We start from the raw sequence: 12,706 nt of genomic DNA on the forward strand, positions 1-12,706 counted from the left end.
AAAAAAGTATTAGTCCATAAATAATAGTAACCCAAAGCAATGTCCACACAAGAAATACAGGCAATCCAAGGCTGCATTAATCCAGACAGGAATCAAGCAGGATGCAAAGACAATTCAAAAGGCTAAAAAACTCCACAGAAACAAGATCCCTTGAACAAGGCTTCCATGGCACAAGAACTTGGTTTCCAAACGATGCCTGATCTGACAAGATTTTCTACAGGCAAACCTTAAATCCCAAAAATTGGTTTCGTTTTCCCACAGTTTTTGACTTTAATTGACGAATTCTTTTGGATCTACGTAAACATTAGGCCTCTTGTTGATTCTGGCTAATCTCTAGCCACCTACTCTGCTTATCTGACTCCTCATTAACTTTAGCAGGTGCCAGACTATTTTCCAAACTATAATCTGGAGAGCTCACAAATGGAGGGAGTAACCCTTCCTCCCAAGGCCTGACAGAAACATTCTCATGAGAATCTGCCCTTTGCACCGAAACCTCTCTGACAGTGTCTGCATGAAACTCATTGACCAAAGTGTCTCCATCTTGCACCTCAGAGTCAGTCCCAGCATCCCCCACATCAGAAGCAACTTGGGACTGATTTCCCTCCTCTTTACCCACATCAGACACAGAAACATCAGGAGACTGAAACACATTTACAGGTTCAAGCACAGGCTGAGTCCCAACAACTTCCTCCATATTTTACATAGAAATCTAACACTCCAAAACACTTAAAGGGCCAAAGTTTGTCCATGCCTACACCAGATTGTTTGCTTTGCTTTGCTCTCAAAGACATTTGCATAAGCAACTCAGACCTTGATGTATGTATCGCTGAGCCTCTCTGGCCAAAATCCAAGATGGCGTCAAGGAGAACGGCACAGGCCTCTCTCAGGTCTCCCTCGCAACCTCCATCGGCAGCAGGCAGAGGAAGGAAGTGCTGGTACAGAGCCCAGTAATGAAACTCCTGCCTGCAAACAGAAGCAGAGAAAACCCCACTTCGGGTCACTGGCCTGAAAAGGCACACTTTCTCAGCTTCAGAGGGAGTCAAAGGCAAGCCCTCACCTCTCAGCAGCAGAAAGAACGTCTTCATCAGAAGGGACTGCCAATTCCACCAGGAGCCATTCTTGGAACGTCAGCTGGAAAAAGGAAGGAAAGAAAGAAGGGAGATTCAGAGACAGGGCCTTCTTGATGTAGTCTCCTAGGCTCTGGACACAGAGACTCAATCAGGGACCTTTCTGCTATCCTTCTGGAAGGAAGCAGACCATTCTGGAGGAAAAATCTTCCGGTCGTTCTGAACGAACTGAGATAGGGATGGCATTTTGGAAGAAGGCACAATCTACATCAGCCCAAACACACACACACACGGTCCACAGACTTTGTCCTTCTTGGCCTGCACTCTTTACTTTGGGACCATGAAAAAAGGGCAAACCAACCTCCAGCTACACCTGATTCAGCAAGTATCATGACCTACCATCAGTGCCTATCAACTATCTAAACAACAAAGGCAAAATCCCTCCAAAGAACATGGAATTACGACTTTTTGATGACAGATTAAAAAGTGGAAACTAGTACCTGGACCAAGTCACACACTCAGTATTTACCTGGAAGGCTTTCTCCTGCAGCAGTTCTTTGAAAAGGGGATGCTTCCATAAGCATAAGGCAGCTTTGGAGTAGCAGAGGTTGGGCAGGGATAAGATTTTCCATGGAAGGTCATCATCCATGCTCCCTTCCCAGCTTGTATTTCGGGATTCTGAGCAAAGAAGGGGCACAACGTACTGAAGCTGCAAAAGAAGAAGAGCAGGAGGCCTGTGAAGGCTACTTAGCGCACAGATCTAAAGATCAACGGTCCAAAACGCTCAAGAAAGGAGGAAGTATATACAGTTTTGGCACCAAGTATATTCTATTCCAGTCCTGCATTTGCTTTAAGAATCCTGGCTGTCTTTTTAAAAGTATCTTCCATCCCTTCTCTTTTATCCAAGCTGAAGAAGAAGAAGAAGAAGAAGAAGAAGAACAACAACAACAACAACAACAACAACAAATATATGAGAAAATAATAAATAATATAAGAGGAAATAACAAATAAGAGGAAATAATAACAATCAACAATATAAGAGAAAATAGTAATAAATAAATAATAAGAATAATAAGAAATAATACTAAGAAATAAGGAATAATAATAAAAAAGAAAAATAAGAAAAATGCAACAAAAAGAATTATTATTATTATTTCTTCTAGCCAAACTTAGAAATAAAATATTTTATTATAAGAGGAAAATAATAAATAAGAAGAAATAAAACAATAATAAGAATTATTATTATTGTATTTCTTACTCGCCTCTCCTCGCAGCTTGAGGAAGGGCACAGCATTGTTAAAAAGATCTTATCCTAAAACATTAAGCAAAATACATATATTAAACCATATTTCTATGAAGTACCCATGTCAATACATGGTGGTGGGCACTTAAATACTGGTTCAAGATCAGAGTTATCAGTTTAGGATCTGGTTTGAGGAAAAGGGGGGTATCGGATAAGACAGAATGTTGCATAAGAGGAGGTCGGATAAGCGAGACTCTACCTATGTTTTTAGCCAACAAGTATTTAAAGGAGTTTTCAGCTGTTGTAAATTTTATCCATTTGTGTGTTTAATCAACCGGAGTTTCTAAATCTCATTACCTGCATACCTTGTACACCTATGGTGCAATAAGGGTCTTTGGACCATAATAAAATGTTGTTGTTGCTGCTATGAACTACATATATTAAAATATGGAAAACAAAGATTAAAACACAATAAGTACAGGACGTGAGTTTTAAATTCATATGTATTGTCGAAGGCTTTCATGGCCAGAATCACTGGGTTGTTGTAGGTTTTTTCGGGCTATATGGCCATGTTCTAGAGGCATTCTCTCCTGACATTTCGCCTGCATCTATGGCAAGCATCCTCAGAGGTAGTGAGGTCTGTTGGAACTAGGAAAAAGGGTTTATATATCTGTGGAAAGACCAGGGTGGGACAAAGAACTCTTGTCTGCTGGAGCTAGGTGTGAATGTTTCAACCGACCACCTTGATTAGCATTTGATTGCCTGGCAGTGCCTGCAGCAATCTTTTGTTGGGAGGTGATTAGATGACCCTGATTGTTTTCCCTCTGCTGTTTTGCTGTTGTAATTTTAGAGTTTTTCAATACTGGTAGCCAAATTTTGTTCATTTTCATGGTTTCCTCCTTTCTGTTGAAATTGTCCACATGCTTGTGGATTTCAATGGCTTCCCTGTGTAGTCTGAAATGGTGATTGTGAGAGTGGTCCAGCATTTCTGTGTTCTCAAATAATATGCTGTATGCAGGTTGGTTCATCAGGTGCTCTGCTATGGCTGACTCCTCTGGTCATAGTTTAAATTCATAGTTGAAATGGACTGAGCATAAATCCATAAATCGTTGCTGTTAGCATTTACTTCTCTCTTAAACAACAACGACGTGTTTAAGTGCCATAACATTAAAAAGAACACACATCCTGAAACCTGGAACAAAAGTTTCAAAGTGGATTGATCAAGCCTCAAGCACACAAAAAGACACTTGCGTCACAAGATGCAAGAAAACTGTGGTTCGTTCAAAGAGAAACAAAAAAGTTACCTTTTTCACAAAACCAGGATGAAGCAAGGAGCACAAGGTGTCATGGGGAAGGGAGCCAAACTTGCAGAGGAAGTAAGACAATGCCACAACACAAAACCTATAGATAAAGAAGAGAAAAGTGTTACTTCTCTGAAGTTGCATCAGGCCCCTTGCAAATATTTCATTTAAGCCCAAGGCAAGGGATTTTCATTTTCTAAAGGTCTGGGATATTATCCAGAGAATAAGAAGTTTACTTCATGCAGAAGGTGACAGACTCTCCTGCCTGGCAATCCAAAAAGTAATCCCAGAGTTGAGTTACAGAAAGGCCTCTCATGGAAGCGCAGGAAGGGTCCAGCGAAGAGCAGAGGTCGATGGCAGGGATGGATGCTTTGGCTTCGTTTAAGTGAACTGTGAGGACAGCCAAGCCAATGATGTGAGCGTCCCTGAGAGAAGAGCCCTGCGAATCAGAGACAAACGCAATATGGCTTTCTTAGGACTGAAAGGCATTCTCCTTTGAGGATATCAGTCACGAGCAATGTCTAGGCCAGGAATGGGCAAACTTTGGCCCTCCAGGTGTTTTGGACTTCAACTCCCACAATTCCTAACAGCCTATCGGCCCAAACACAAACAACCCAAACACAACAATACAAGCAATAATCACAACAATACAAGCAATTAAAAATAAAACATAGACGATAACATATAACACTATCATAAGACAACCTACAATTAAAACTGTGGGAAGGCTAAATGTAAAAATTAAAATTGGAAATAGTGCTGAGGCACGGACGAAAAGGTGATAGTGGAGTTTGTGGAAGACATACGAGCAGACCTAAAAATATAAAGTGCTTTGAAGGGACAAAGTGCTATGGGATCATTATTCTGGGAAGGCACACTGGAACAACCACGTCTTCAAGCTCCACGTCTTCAAGATGCAATGTAGCAGACATAGGAAGACGGAACGACTGGATGACGTGACTGGACAATGTTTTTAACAAGGAGACTCTAATGATACACATTTTATTGATATTGATTGTTTTTACTTGTTTTATATTTATATTAATGTTTTAATTGTATTTTTTGGTCTTGGTGCTGACTGTAAACCGCCATGAGTCACCTGCGGCTGAGAGGGGCGATATCTAAATATAGTAAATAAATAAATAAATATCCCAGTGCTCTAAAGAAAACATGGATTCCATGGAGTCATAGACTCCAATTACAGGAAAAGAAATGCAAAGGAATGAACTGTAGGCTAAACATTAGGCAGACAGAGCTGTTCAATAATAGAATTATGCTGCCTTGGCATCTCCATCCTTCTCTGGAGATTGTTAATTAAAAGTGGGATGGTTATCCGTTGGGAGGGCTTGGTGTTGCTATCTGGCAGAAGGGACTAGATGGCCTTTGGGGTGCATTCTGCCAGAAATATTAAAAATTAACTAAGTATTTTAATTTTTTTGTTTGAGGAGCTACTTGAAAAACTGTATTTTTAATTACAAAAATGTGGGTCAAGCACTGAAAGGGTTAAATGGATGCAATGACTCAGCAGAAGCTGCAGTTCAATATAAGCAGGTGTGCCTTAGCTTAGTAGGCCTCAGTCTGAGGTAAACCTCGGTGGGAGAAAGGTCTTAGTCTGTGAGAGATCTCTGTGGGAGAAGGGCCCCAGTGTGTTAGGCAAGCCTCGGTATGAAAGGTCTCAGTGTTAGTTCACCTAGGTATATGAGAGGTGTCAGTCTGAGGTAGCCTTCAATGAGAGAAGGTCTCAGTGGGAGAAAGGTCTAAGTGTGAGGTAGTAGGCCTCAGTTTGAGCAGGCCTGGTGTGAGAAGCTTTGGTGAGAGAAGCCCCAGGTTGAAGGCCATTGTGTGTGGAGACTGCTGTGTATATAAAGCTACTGTGTGAAACTCTTATGTAACTTTAGTGTGAGAAGAGGCTCTGTGAGAGTAAAGCTGTTTATCTGCACGAGAAAGAAGCTCATTGTGGAAGCAAAGAAGGAAGTATAAAGAACTTTCTTTGTGTTATGGACACTTTGTTTTTGTAAATAGTGCAACCATATTATTTTGTTATAAGGAAAAGCCTCCTATGGAAGAGATAACATTGGTCTGTGTATTTTTGTACTTTTTATCACTTTGGACTACTGGAGCTGAATCACGCTGTTGCTAAGTTACTCTGCCGTGCATTTATGAGGAGGGTCTTTTGTTAATAAGCCTACTCACCCAACACCTTCCAACTCTAGGATTCCAGAAAATGGCCACAAAACATGAATATGGAGTCTCCATCCATCTGTATCAGTCTTTAATCTGAGACTGGATGGCCATCTGTCAGGAGGGCTCTAATGGTGTCCTCCTTTATGGCAGAATGAAGTTGGACTGGATGGCCCTTGGGATCTCTTCCAACTATAGGCTTCTATGATTCTATCATATGTGTTTTTTTAACAGAGACTGCATAGCCATCTGTAAAAAGAGCTTTGATTGTGTTCTGCTTTATGGAAGAAAGAGGTTGGACTGGATGGGGTCCCTCCCAATGCTATGATCCTAAGATTATATGTGCGGCTGAATGGCCATCTGTCAGGAAGATTTTGATTGTGTCTTCCTTCCCAGCCGAAGGGAGCTGGACCTGGTGGCCATTCCTTTGACACAGAAGCCAAAGTAAAACGAGAGCCCCATTAAACACACCTGATGGTGAATAAGTTGGCAAAGGCGGCTCAGCAAGGAGGGCAGGGCCTGGCGGTGCCCACAAACCATTCTGGCAAAGAGTGAAGCCCAGGGCCCCTGCCTGCAAGGAAACACAAAGGAACAAACAAACGATGAATGCATGAGGGGATTTTGACATGTTTCCCCAACCACATGTGCACATAAGGAGTGATTTTACCTCTCTGGTGGGAGGAAATAGGACGCAGACATGACGTTCTTGCAAAACGCCGTCAGCAGAAGATCCACAGCCTAAAACAAAGAAAGAGAATGAATTAATACAAGCGAGAGACACAGAAAGAAAGAAAGAAAGAAAGAAAGAAAGAAAGAAAGAAAGAAAGAAAGAAAGCCTCTCACTTCTAGGCCAAAGAGGTAAGACAAACTGGCAAATCAACACATGAAATACATACATTAACAAATAAATAGTGAAAGGCTTGGGAGGTTACTATTTCCAAATAATAATAGTAATAATAATAATAATAATGTAATAATCCACCTCTTGATGCTGCTGCGGGACTTCAGGAACAGAAAGATCCAAACGGATCCTGAAGTCCACGGAAGCTATTTCCTCCTGGTCATTGGTGGGCCCGAAGACACCCGCCAGTGCCTCTGAGACGCGAGCCATCTGAGCCGGAAGCTCTACAACATAGAATCATGGAGTTGGAAGGGACCCCCAAAGGCCATCCAGTCCAACCCCCTTCTGCCATAATACTGGACACAATCAAAGTCTTCCCCCCGACAGATTGTCATCCAGTTTTAAAGGCCTCAAAGAAGGAGCCTCCATTGAGGCCTAGTCTCCAAAGCAGTAAATTGTATTGTTGGGGTCTAGCAAGGGCCTATTAAGATTTGGCAAGAGTTAAGACACTATCCTAAGAACTTTCCACTTTCCTTGCACTCTATCGGAATGTATTGCACTCATTTAGTCTGGACCTTAGCCGAGTTCTTTTCATAGCCAAATTGTTTTTGTATTGTTTACAATTGTTGTTTGTATTTTATTTTTATCTGATGTTTTTAATCAGTTAAAGTGTTTTTTGGTATGTTTTACTTGTAATCTTGGGCTTGTCCCTTGTAAGCTGTCCCGAGTCTATTATTATTATAAGCTATTATTATTATTATTATTATTATTATTATTATGGAGGCCTAAAATGGCATTATGGAGAAATCAGCAATAAAAAGTGCTGATGGAGGAAACAACTGCTGACATAACTGATCTGGGAACTCTTGGTGTCAACAACATGTTTACATGCTCAGAGATCAGTTAAGGAAGTCAAACACAAGGGTTCCTTACATTAAGAAGGAAAATCAACATCTTTTAAGGACGAGAAAAAGCAACATCTGTCCAGGATTGATGGGAGTTTCAGCAAGTTTCAGCTTTTTTTTTGTGTGTGTGTGTGCCAGGAGCAACTTGAGAAACTGCAAGTCGCCTGTAGTGTGAGGGAACTGGCCATCTGCAATGACGTTGCCCAGGAGATGTCTGGGTGTTTTACCATCCTGTGGGAGGCTTCTCTCATGTTCCCTCATGGGAAGCTGGAGCTGACAGATGGGAGCTCACCCCACTCCCCAGATTCGAACTGTCGACCTTTCAGTCAGGAGTCCTGCTGGCACACGGGTTTAACCCATTGCGCCATTGGGGGCTCCTTGAATAACAAGTCAATCAAACTACCACCAACAACAACAACAGGAAAATTTGCTACATAAAGAGACACTTTTCTTTTGGAAAAGTGTGGCAGATGTGCAAAGGAATGCAGTCTGAGCTGCAAGATGGTAGTGAGTATAGATCAGGGGTCCTCAAACTAAGGCCCGGGGGCCAGATACGGCCCTTCAAGGTCATTTACCTGGCCCTCACTCAGGGTCAACTTAAGTCTGAAATGATTTGAAAGCACACAACAACACCAATCCTATCTCATCAGCCAAAAGCAGACTCACACTTCCCACTGAAATACTAATAAGTTTATATTTGTTAAAATTGTTTTTATTTTAATTATTGTTTTGTTTTTAAACGTTTTTTGCATTATAAATAAGATATTGCAGTGTGCATAGGAATTCATTCATGTTTTTTTCAAACTATAATCCTGACCTCCAACAGTTTGAGGGACCCTCTTTAAAAAGTTTGAGGACCCCTAGTATAGATGAAAGAATGCATAAATGAAGAACGGTGAGTCTAGATGAAAGAATGCATGTGGAGTAAAGGTTGAGTGAATGTTCCACTTCATCTGTGTCATCAACATAGCTATTATAAAACCAGTACTGGAATCTGTGAGGCTCTGAAAGTGCCTAATGCAACCTGTCCCACTGAAAACGGATTAAAGAACATTTTAAGTTTCAAAAAATATTCATGACAGATCCGCCTGCCCTCCAATAGCAGGACATCAAACAGTCCCTGCAATCCGCATACCCTCCTGCTTATCTTGATTCACAATCAACTCTCGGAGTGCCTCAAGCTCAGCTGTGAGCAGTTCCAAAGGCTCTTTCAAATCGCTTGTCTCCATTTCAACTGATCCATCTGCGGGGAAAAAGAGAGACATTATTGGAATACAATTCCCAGAATCCCTTGCTACTGACTTCTGAGAAAATATGATAATTGAAGGGATGGGTCACATTTGGGAACCTCAAATACAAAGGAGTCAGTTTAAAGACCAAGAATGGATGGATAATCATCAAGGATCGGAAGGAAATTTTAGAAAACTCCCAACCATCAACAGATCTCGGTTGACAAGAGTGAGACATTCTCTATGGCTGTATGTCACTTCTGGTCACCTTTTTGAAGATTTATAGTCACGAATGCACCCCAAGGGTTATTTATCTATATAGTAAAAGTGAAAACACATATGGAAAGATTGATTGATCTATCTATCTATCTATCTATATATTTTCCAGGATGGCTCCAAAATCTGGGGAGCCGTGTGAATCCTTCTAATGATGGATCTGGACCAAACCTGGCACACAGACCCAACATGGACAACTTTAGGTACTGGCAGGGTTTAAGGAGGGGGGGGGGATGTTGGGCGAATGGGCTTATTAATATAATAATAATAATAATAATAATAATAATAATAATAATAATAATCTTTATACCTCACCACCATCTCCCCAATGGGGACTCGGAGCGGCTTACATGGGGCCAAGCCCGAACAACACATAATCAGATAAAACCAGAGCATAAACAATAAACAGCATCATCAAATTACATAAAGGAAAAAAATATAAACACAGTCATAAAATAACAGACCTTTCCCATGAATAAGTTACGGCAGAGTAACTTACTAGCAGCAGCGTGACCCAGCACCAGTAGCCCAAAGTGATAAAAAGAACAAAAACACAGAGACCAATGTTATCTCTCCCATAGGAGGCTTTTCTTTGTAGTAAAATAATATGGCTGCACTATTTACAACAACAAGGTTTCTATAACACAACTTCTTTATACTTCCTTCTTTGCTTCAATGCTGGGCTTCTTTCTCATGCAGATAAACAGCTTCTAGCTTCACATTCACTGAGCTTTCTCTCGCATCAAACTTACACAGGAGCTTCACACAGTAGCTTTACACACAGCAGTCTTTTACACTGGAGCTTCACACACGAGGCCTTCAACCTGGGGCTTCTATCACACTGTGTTATCTCACACTGAGGCCTTCTCATACTGAGGCCTACCAACACTGAGGTCTTTCTCTCACTGAGGGCTCTCTCAGACTGACACCTCTCTCACACTGAGGTGAACAAACACTGAGGCCTTCTCATACTGAGGCCTACTAACATACTGAGGCCACAGAAACCTCTCAGAGACAGAGGGCTACTAAGCTACCGGCAGACCTGCAATGAGTCAGCTTTTGCTGACTCATTGTATCCATCTAACCCTTTAAATACTTAACTCACATTTTCGTAATTAAAAATATCTAGTTAATTTTTAATATTTCTGACAGAGCAATGTTAGAGGATGATGGGTGTTATAGTTCATCCTTCATCCAGAAAGCACTGTGACTCCCGCCAACAATGGATCTGAACAAAACGTGGCACACAGACTCATCATGCCCAACTTTAATTACTGGTGCAGTTTAGGGGCTATGCCAGATATGGTGGGAGTTGTAGTTTGCCCACATCTTTGTGCATTTTGTAATGGGACCATTCACAAAATCCAAAAACAAAGAATGTCCATTTCTAACAAGGAGTGTTACACAATCCTAGTCCAGGTATGGCTGGATACCTAAGCTAGTTTATATATAAATATAGAGGGAAGCTGATGATCCAAAGCTCTCACACACACAGCACCTTCCCAAGTTTCCAGGCCAATTTAGCTACCAAATATGATTAGTTTTTTTACTCCTGATTCGCAGCTGCGACGGCCAAGGCAACATGGAACAGATAGCAATCATACAGCCCCATCAATATCAAACCAGAACAAAAGGAAACCAGAGCATTGTATTTTGTATCAGAAATATTAAAAATTAACTAAGTATTTTAGAGACAGTGGGCCAAAGCTAGCGTCATCATGAGGAGTGTGAGGTAAACCTCAGTATGAGAGAAGCCTCGTGTGAGAAAACTCTAGTGTGAAGGCTGCTGTGTGTAAAGGTACTGGGTATTTGTTTATTTGTGTTATGGAAACCTAGCTCTTGTAAACAGTGCAACCATATTATTTTACTAAAAAGAAGAAAAGCCTCTTAAGGAAGAGATAACATTTGTCTGTATGTTTTTTGTTCTTTTTATCACTTTGGGCTACTGGTGCTGGGTCACACTGCTGCTAATAAGTTACTCTGCTATATATTTATGAGGAGAGCCCTTCAACCTGGGGCTTCTCTTACCAAAGACTCTCACACCAGGCCTTCTCACACTTGGCCTTCCAATAGACTAAGGTCTACCTCACACTGAGGCCTACCTCGCAGACTAAGGCCTACTTCACACTGTGGGGCCTACCTTACACTGTCAGGCCTTCTCACAGACTGAGACTTTTCTCCCACTGTGATTTACCTCAGACTGACAGCTACTAAGCTACAGGCACACCCCCTTATATAGAACTGCAGCTTTTGCTGTGTTATTGCACCCATTTAACCCTTTCAGTGCTTGACTCACATTTTGTAATTAGAAATACCTAGCTAATTTTTTAAATATTTCTGACAGTTTGAACCCAAGGCTCCATTGTATCCTAGTCCCTGGAGCAGCATTTAACAAGCTGACTACCTACTCAATGGAACTTCCTTTCAGATATTGAAACATAGCTCTCCTGTCCTCTTCTCACAGCCTTCTCTTCTCCAAACTAAACCCGGCTGCCTAAGCTGCTTCTCAGTGGGATTCATGGTTTCCAGAACTTTGATCATTGTAGTCGCCATTTAACTCCCTTTGATAGTTCAAAAGCCAAGGTGTTTTAAGGGTCAATCCCCCAAGAACCTTAAAAGAAAACCAAACCCAATTATAGTGTCAGAAATATTTAAAAAATAACTAGGTATTTTTAATTACAAAAATGTGAGTCAAGCACTGAAAGCTGTTATATAGTCAGTGGGCCAAAGCTAGTGTCATCCTGAGGAGTATGAGGTAAACCTCAGTGTGAGAGAGGCCTTGTATGGGAAAGCTCCAGTGTGAAGGCTGCTGCGTGTAAAGCTACTATGTATTTGTTTATTTGTGTTATGAAAACCTAGCTCTTGTAAACAGTGCAACCATATTATACTACAAAGAAAAGCCTCTTAAGGAAGAAATAACATTGGTCTGTGTGTTTTAGTTCTTTTTATCACTTTGGACTACTGGTGCTGGGTCACACTGCTGCTAATAAGTTATTCTGCTGTACGTTTATGAGTAGGGTCTTTTGTTAATAAGCCCACTCGCCCAACATTTTGTTCTATAGACAATTTGAGAATGACTCAGCGCAGCCACTAGGTGTCAGCATCCTCCACACCTCTTCATCCAGAGAGCATTCATTTAAGTCAGGCCTGGGACAACTTGGGCCTTCCTTCCAGGTGTTTTGGACTTCAACTCCCACAAGTCCTAACAGCCTCAGGCTCGCTTATGCGGCTGAGGGGGAAAAGGATGGAGACTGAGGCTGTTAGGACTTGTGGGAGTTGAAGTCCAAAACACCTGGAGGGCCAAAGTTTGCCCATGCCTGATTCAAGTCATACTTCTCACTCCAGAAAAGGATGCCTCTCACCTTGTAAGAGCTTCTCTTTTGCAACTCGGCATTCTTCAACATATGCTTTGTATGTGTTTGGAGGAATTTTTTCAGCCCTGTTTGAGAAAGATTGAGGCATAATAAGGTCATGAGGTTGTACTATCGATTCATCGAGATCGTGACAACCTCGAATAAGGACGAGAGAGAGTGAACAAAATCCTCCTCCTTACCTTCTGAGGGAGTCTATCAAAGCCATGCGGGGATCCGGTCTTTCCGGAAGCTGCAATGTTTAAATAAATGTGTTTAAATATCAGTTTGGACATACAAATTATTAACAGAG

The 12,706-nt window shown here is 41.4% G+C and overlaps 1 protein-coding gene across 1 annotated transcript in view; it reads right to left on the reverse strand.

The window, feature by feature from the left end:
- Positions 1–12,706, reverse strand: part of FANCA (FA complementation group A) — a 57,778-nt gene that overhangs the window by 16,475 nt on the left and 28,597 nt on the right. The window contains exons 20-30 of the mRNA XM_060787907.2: positions 12,597–12,646; positions 12,406–12,482; positions 8,674–8,781; positions 6,775–6,917; positions 6,460–6,530; positions 6,264–6,363; positions 3,848–4,050; positions 3,615–3,711; positions 1,597–1,776; positions 1,058–1,131; positions 811–963 (exon numbers count right to left, since the gene is read on the reverse strand). Of these exons, the coding sequence (XP_060643890.2) occupies positions 811–963; positions 1,058–1,131; positions 1,597–1,776; positions 3,615–3,711; positions 3,848–4,050; positions 6,264–6,363; positions 6,460–6,530; positions 6,775–6,917; positions 8,674–8,781; positions 12,406–12,482; positions 12,597–12,646 (1,256 nt within the window). The remainder of the gene's footprint in view (positions 1–810; positions 964–1,057; positions 1,132–1,596; positions 1,777–3,614; positions 3,712–3,847; positions 4,051–6,263; positions 6,364–6,459; positions 6,531–6,774; positions 6,918–8,673; positions 8,782–12,405; positions 12,483–12,596; positions 12,647–12,706) is intronic.

The sequence above is a fragment of the Anolis sagrei genome, chromosome 8 (assembly GCF_037176765.1).
Source record: "Anolis sagrei isolate rAnoSag1 chromosome 8, rAnoSag1.mat, whole genome shotgun sequence".
NCBI lineage: Eukaryota > Metazoa > Chordata > Lepidosauria > Squamata > Dactyloidae > Anolis > Anolis sagrei.